At 50.4% G+C, this 7,500-nt stretch overlaps 1 protein-coding gene across 1 annotated transcript in view; it reads left to right on the top strand.

Annotated features, from left to right (window-relative positions):
- Nucleotides 1–7,500, top strand: part of myom1a (myomesin 1a (skelemin)) — a gene marked incomplete at its 5' end in the record, with an annotated part of 33,865 nt that overhangs the window by 13,090 nt on the left and 13,275 nt on the right. Inside the window, 9 exons of the mRNA XM_084447172.1 lie at nt 860–916; nt 1,181–1,305; nt 1,404–1,587; nt 1,765–1,939; nt 2,148–2,269; nt 4,504–4,700; nt 5,990–6,116; nt 6,477–6,661; nt 7,422–7,500. The exon at nt 7,422–7,500 is cut by the window's right edge and continues 36 nt beyond it. Of these exons, the coding sequence (XP_084303298.1) occupies nt 860–916; nt 1,181–1,305; nt 1,404–1,587; nt 1,765–1,939; nt 2,148–2,269; nt 4,504–4,700; nt 5,990–6,116; nt 6,477–6,661; nt 7,422–7,500 (1,251 nt within the window). The remainder of the gene's footprint in view (nt 1–859; nt 917–1,180; nt 1,306–1,403; nt 1,588–1,764; nt 1,940–2,147; nt 2,270–4,503; nt 4,701–5,989; nt 6,117–6,476; nt 6,662–7,421) is intronic.

The raw sequence follows: 7,500 nt of genomic DNA, 5'->3' as shown, positions 1-7,500 counted from the left end.
GGGTCATCATTCTAGAACACTAGGGTCATCATTCTAGAACACTAGGGTCATCATTCTAGAACACTAGGGTCATCATTCTAGAACACTAGGGTCATCATTCTAGATCACTAGCGTCATCATTCTAGAACACTAGGGTCATCATTCTAGAACACTAGGGTCATCATTCTAGAACTCTAAGGTCATCCTTCTAGATCACTAGGACAATCCTTCTAGAACACTAGGGTTATACTTCTAGAACACTCGGGTCATCCTTCTAGAACACTAGAGTCATACATCTAGAACGCTGGGGTCATCCTTGTGGAACACTAGGGTGATATTTCTAGAACACTAGCGTCATCCTTCTTGAACACTAGGGTCATCCTTCTAGAACACTTGAGTCATACTTTTAGAACACTAGGGTCATACTTCTAGAACACTAGGGCCATCCTTCTAGAACACGGGTGACAGAGGGCCAGTGGGTGGTAGAGGGACAGTGGGTGGCAGGGGGACAGTGGGTTGTAGAGGGCCAGTGGGTGGCAGGGGGACAGTGGGTGGTAGAGGGCCAGTGGGTGGCAGGGGGACAGTGGGTGACACAGGGCCAGTGGGTGGCAGGGGGACAGTGGGTGACACAGGGCCAGTGGGTGGCAGGGGGACAGTGGGTGACACAGGGCCAGTGGGTGGCAAGGGGACAGTGGGTGGCAGGGGGACAGTGGGTGACACAGGGCCAGTGGGTGGCAGGGGGACAGTGGGTGGTAGAGGGACAGTGGGTGGCAGAGGGCCAGTGGGTGGCAGGGGGACAGTGGGTGACACAGGGACAGTGGGTGGCAGGGGGACAGTGGGTGTTACTGAACATGACAGATGTCCGATGTCTTTGTCACAGCTGGCCCCTCTGCTCCCTGGACTGGCATGATCAAGTTCACTGAAGAAGACTCCACAGGTGAGCGCTGTGTTCTCAAGCATGCCAGGGTGTTATGGACTTTATTCAACCTTTATCTGCCCAGGAGGTCCCACTGCGATTAAGAATCTATTTTCCAAGGGAGACCAAGACAGGCAGCAGAATAGAAACAAAATTAAAAGAACTCAAAACAAGCATAAATCAAATCGCTGAGAACAGACTTTTCAAAGAGTTATTTGATTGGCTGAAGAGCTAACAAAAATTTAAATGACCTATTGACCTTTGACCGTTTTGACCCCCCCGCAGTGGGCGTGGTCCCTGGCGAGGCCACCGACGTGGTGGTTACCGAGGCGACCAAGAGCTACGTCGTCCTGGCCTGGCAGCCCCCGGCGCAGCGGGGTCACGAGGGGGTCATGTACTACGTGGAGAAGGTGAGTGGGCGTGCGTTCACGAAGCCGTTCAGGGACGTCTGTTTCCGTCCGCTGGCGGTCCCGTGTTTCACCGCCCCGTGTCGCCCCCCCCCTCCCAGCGCCTCGCGGGCACCGGCAGCTGGCAGAGGGTGAACACCGGCATCCCGGTCAAGTCTCCGCGCTTCGCCCTGTTCGACCTGGTGGAGGGGAAGGCCTACAGCTTCCGCGTGCGCTGCTGCAACTCCGCCGGCGTCGGCGAGTCCTCCGTGACCACCGGTGACATCACCGTCGGAGACAAACTGGGTGAGCTGAGAAGACATGGAGCTCTTGGTTTGGTTTACAGTAGATATGAGATGGTATACAGTAGATATGAGATACTAGTACGGTCTAAGATTAGAGTTAGATATACACTCCACCCCCCTAACCCCCCCCCTAACCCCCCTCCTCCTGCCTACCCCGCTCCCCCCCCCCCCCTCGCAGACCTGCCCGCCGCCCCGGGCGCCGCCGTGGCCATCAGGAACACGGACACCTCCGTGGTGGTCACCTGGGGGGCGTCCAGGGAGGCCAAGCACCTGGTGGGCTACTACGTGGAGTGCAGCGTGGTGGGCAGCAGCGTGTGGGCCCCCTGCAACAACAAGCCTGTCAAGAAAGCAAGGTCGGTCTGTCTGTCTGTCTGTCTGTGTGTGTGTCTGTCTGTCTGTCTGTCTGTCTGTCTGTCTGTCTGTCTGTCTATCATCTATCTATGAGACCCATGGTGTGTTGTGTTAAATGTGTTGTGTAGGTTCACCTGTCATGGTGTGTTGTGTTAACTGTGTTGTGTAGGTTCACCTGTCATGGTGTGTTGTGTTAACTGTGTTGTGTAGGTTCACCTGTCACGGCCTGAGCACCGGGCTGTCGTACGTGTTCAGAGTGAGGGCCGTCAACGCTGCTGGATACAGCCAGAGCTCTGCCGAGTCCGAGGCCGTGGTGGTGAAGGCCGCCATCGGTGAGTAGTGACATCACTTCCTGCTCCCTCACTTCCTGCTCTTCATGGAAGGAAGGCTCATTCTGTTCAGGGCTACTGGAGGTCTATGGACTTGATCTGTAGATCTGTTAGCTGTATGGACGAGTTAAGGTCAGATCTGTTAGCTGTATGGACTAGTTACAGTAGTGTTAGATCTATAAGTGTATGGACTAGTTACAGTAGTGTCAGATCTGTAAGTGTATGGACTAGTTACAGTGGTGTTAGATCTGTAAGTGTATGGACTAGTTACAGTAGTGTTAGATCTGTAAGTGTATGGACTAGTTACAGTAGTGTCAGATCTGTAAGTGTATGGACTAGTTACAGTAGTGTCAGAACTGTTAGTTCTCTGGACTAGTTACAGTAGTGTTAGATCTGTAAGTGTATGGACTAGTTACAGTAGTGTCAGATCTGTAAGTGTATGGACTAGTTACAGTAGTGTCAGATCTGTAAGTGTATGGACTAGTTACAGTAGTGTTAGATCTGTAAGTGTATGGACTAGTTACAGTAGTGTCAGATCTGTAAGTGTATGGTCTAGTTACAGTGGTGTTAGATCTGTAAGTGTATGGACTAGTTACAGTAGTGTTAGATCTGTAAGTGTATGGACTAGTTACAGTGGTGTTAGATCTGTAAGTGTATGGACTAGTTACAGTAGTGTTAGATCTGTAAGTGTATGGTCTAGTTACAGTGGTGTTAGATCTGTAAGTGTATGGACTAGTTACAGTAGTGTAAGATCTGTAAGTGTATGGACTAGTTACAGTGGTGTTAGATCTGTAAGTGTATGGACTAGTTACAGTAGTGTCAGATCTGTAAGTGTATGGACTAGTTACAGTAGTGTCAGATCTGTAAGTGTATGGACTAGTTACAGTAGTGTTAGATCTGTAAGTGTATGGACTAGTTACAGTAGTGTCAGATCTGTAAGTGTATGGACTAGTTACAGTAGTGTCAGATCTGTAAGTGTATGGACTAGTTACAGTAGTGTTAGATCTGTAAGTGTATGGACTAGTTACAGTAGTGTCAGATCTTCACTCCATCCTTCACTCCATCCTGTCCCCTTCACTCCATCCTGTCCCCCAACCTGGCAACCCACATCTGCACCAGCAACCCCCCCTCTGTCCTATCCGGTCCTGCCCTAACCCAACCCCGTCCCGTCCCATCATACACCCCACCCGCACCCCTGCTCTGAGCCTGGCTGTCTGAGCCAGCGTTGGTCTGTCCACTCCTGTCCACTCCTGTCCACTCATGTCCACTCCTGCCTGCTCAACCCCAGTATCGATGTGTGCATGTGTCTGAGTCGACGGACGTCCTCATCGCTGAGCTGATCATGTTATGACCACGAGACACGGACGCCATGAACTGACATGAATCTATCGCATCTGCATGAGCCACTGCTTGAACCCTACATGTTATCACTGTGTGATCCTTTTAATCCTGTGATCCTTTTGGGCATCCTTTTATTAAAATCTCAAAGGGATCCTTTTAATAAACAAATAAATCATTCGGAAGCATTCATTCATTACCCCCAACTAATCCACGCTTGTCATGTGTTAGTATTAGAATAACGCGTTGGGTTTTTTGTAAGTGTATTCTGTGGGCGGATAGTGTGTGTGGTTGTGTTGATGCTGTCGTTGTGCTGTTTGCTAACTCTCCTAGGAGCCGTGCATGGCCCGGTGTCCGCTAGGGCATCTAGCGCTCTGACAGAGCATGGCCCTCTGGCTCTGGTGTTGGGCTAACACAGGGTTCAGGGTTCCCCAGTCAGTAAAACCTCACAGTAAGTCAACTATCCATTCGCCCGACAAGGAAAACCCTTAATCGTTTGTAAGAGCCTTAATCGGTTGCTTGGTCCCCGCTAAGTATGGATATTGTGGTGGATGCTGCCTGCTTGTGATTAACTATTGTTGTCAAACTACCTTGATCAGACTGGGTTCGACTGATCACACCAAACATCACCTGGCTACGATGTTTTGATTGTTATTGTTAGTCTGTGAGTTTTTTGACCTTGCAGTATAAAGAGGTCGTTCGTACTTAATAAATATTCATAAATGATGGATAATATCAAACGTGTGTGTGTGTGTGCGTGTGCCTGCCTGTGTGTGCGTGCGTGTGTGTGTGTGCGTGTGTGTGTGTGTGCATGTGTGCGCCTGTGTGCGTATGTGTGGGTGCGTGCGTGTGTGTGTGTGTGTGCACGCGTGCGTGTGCGCGTGTGTGAATCCCTGCAGCTATCTCCGGCGCCCCTGGCCAGGTGAGACTGCTGGAGAGCGCCAGGGACTACATGGTCCTGGGGTGGGCGGAGCCAGCGTTCAGCGGCGGCGCCGACATCAGGGGCTACTTCGTGGACTACAGGACGGTGGTGCGAGGCGTGACCAGCCAGTGGCGTGGGCTGAACCTCAAGGCCGTCACCACTACCTCCTACAGAGTAAGTCTGTAAGCTCCGGAGCTCAATCCAATGTTTCATAGTTTCAGAATGGCTCTCTGTGTCAGGGCCGGCCCGAGGCATAGGCGAAATAGGCGGTCGCCTAGGGCGCCAAATGGCCAAGGGGCGCCTGGCCAAGGAGCACCAAAAAAAAAAAAAAAAAAATTATTTTTTATTTTTATTAAAATAATTTCATTCCGTAATCCCTACTGTCTCTATTACGCTTCGCAATGCGGTGCGGCGCCTCCGCCCAGCGCCGGGCGCCTCCCCCGTTAACAAATCGCGCAGCAGCACCCCCAGCCCCACCCCCCCCCCGTCAACAAATCGCGCAGCCCCCCCCCCCGTCAACAAATCGCGCAGCAGCACCCCCCCCCCCCCCCCCCCCCCACCATCAGCAAAACGAAACTGAAGGTGTTCCATAATCTCGCCTAGAGCTGCTGAAATGCTAGGGCCGGCCCTGCTCTGTGTCATGTTCAGCTTTTTTTTACCTCAGAATCATGGCGTTGGTGTTCTCACATGTGGGTGTTGTCATGTCGCTGTTTGAGTTTTCACCCTAATGTGGTTTTCACATGAAAAAAGGCAAGAGTGTTAAGTGTTAACCCTTTCGACCACGTCACCGGCAACATTTTAAAAATATCTAACAAATATTTAATAATATAAAAAAAATATCTAACACATCTAAAAAATTCCTCACTCCAACACTTGCTGAAAGCTGAGAAACTGCGCTTTCTAGTATTATAGGGAAAATCCAATTAATATTCAAAATGTTGTCACTGTAGCCTACTTTCAGGGTTAAAAGTGTTAAAAGGCAAGACGGTGTTCGTAGCTTTGGAATGTCTCTCTGTTCAAACACAGAACAGAAGATTCAGATCAGAGTCAAACCAGTAAGGCAGGTTCACAACAGAGACGCTAGACGCCATCTTGAGTCTTTCCATGAGGTTTGGCTTGTCGAATCTTTAGAATCCCAGTCTTCGAATGTTCCAAACAGGAAGTTACAGAACGAAGCTTAAGACTTGTTAGGCTCTCTGTGCAAACAGTAGGACACGTAAAGATTTCATAGTCAACTTTACTGATGAGCTTTCCGTTTCTGAAATCCCGGTCCCGATAGATTTGTTATTCATTTAAGTCCAACATGGCCTCCGACTGCAGCTGCTCATATTCATATTCATTCAAAATTCCCACGGCGCCTTGTTTACATAGGATTAAACAAAGCCGTGACGGTGTGATGGATGAATAAACCGTCACCCCGATCTAATAAAGTCTAATCCGGCCATCTGTCTTCTCGGCTGCAGGCGGAGAACTTGAAGGAGAACGTGTTCTACCAGTTCCGGGTGCGGGCCATGAACATGGCGGGCGTGAGCGAGGCCTCCCTGGTCTGCGCCCCCCTGGAGTGCAAGGAGTACACCATCACCGTGCCAGGTGGGTACCGAGAGACCGGTCGGAACGCGGAACGTTCCGGCAGCTGGCGCCATCGGTGCGTGAATGCGGACGGGCGAATGAGAGGCCGTTGTTGTAAAGCGCTGTGGAGAAAAGCTCTATATAAGCGCGGTCCGTTTACCAAAACAGCTCTCATCCCTCGTGACACAGGCCAGTTAAACCCAACAGTTCACACACGGTCTTAGTTTACAAACCGCTTCTCGTGACGAGCAGAGACAGATATATTTATTCTGAAGCTGTGGTTCTTTGTCCACTTCTCTTCATGCTGGTAGCAGTAGGAAATCATACTTCGCTGAGTCATTCTTCCCGTTGGAAAATGGCGTCTCTCTCTCTGTGGTCCAGGTGCCCCGTGCGGTCTGCACGTTCTGGAGGTGCGTGACACGTCTCTGGTGGTTCTGTGGAAGAACCCGTCCTACGATGGGCGTTCCCCCGTCAACGGGTTCTACCTGGACATGAAGGAGACGTCCGCCGGGGAGGACGGCTGGAAGGGCGTCAACGAGAAGGCCATCACCCTGAACTACGTCAAGGTCAGGAGGTCACGCTCACCTGGGTGCTATTCTAGAGAGGATGTCACCTGTGTGTTAGTCTATTCTAGACAGGATGTCACCTGTGTGTTAGTCTATTCTAGACAGGATGTCACCTGTCTGTTAGTCTATTCTAGACAGGATGTCACCTGTGTGTTAGTCTATTCTAGACAGGATGTCACCTGTGTGTTTGTCTATTCTAGACAGGATGTCACCTGTCTGTTAGTCTATTCTAGACAGGATGTCACCTGTGTGTTAGTCTATTCTAGACAGGATGTCACCTGTGTGTTAGTCTATTCTAGACTGGATGTCACCTGTGTGTTAGTCTATTCTAGACAGGATGTCACCTGTGTGTTAGTCTATTCTAGACAGGATGTCACCTGTGTGTTAGTCTATTCTAGACAGGATGTCACCTGTGTGTTAGTCTATTCTAGACAGGATGTCACCTGTGTGTTAGTCTATTCTAGACAGGATGTCACCTGTGTGTTAGTCTATTCTAGACAGGATGTCACCTGTGTGTTAGTCTATTCTAGACAGGAAGTCACCTGTGTGTTAGTCTATTCTAGACAGGATGTCACCTGTGTGTTAGTCTATTCTAGACAGGAAGTCACGCTCACCTGTGTGTTTGTCAGAGGAGGAGGAGTCTGTCTCAGAGGAGGAGGAGACTCAGAGGAGGAGGAGTCTGTTTCAGAGGAGGAGGAGTCTGTTTCAGAGGAGGAGGAGTCTTGTTGGTTCTGATCCATCTCTCCCTGCGTGTGTTCAGGTCAGCGGTCTGAAGGGCGGCACCTCCTACATGTTCAGGCTGCGTGCTCAGAACCTGGCTGGTGTTGGGAAGCCGTCTG

The sequence above is a fragment of the Borostomias antarcticus genome, assembly GCF_949987555.1.
Source record: "Borostomias antarcticus genome assembly, chromosome: 12".
Lineage (NCBI taxonomy): Eukaryota > Metazoa > Chordata > Actinopteri > Stomiiformes > Stomiidae > Borostomias > Borostomias antarcticus.
The sequence above is the reverse complement of the archived record's forward strand: the minus strand, read 5'-3'. Positions and strand labels throughout refer to the sequence as shown.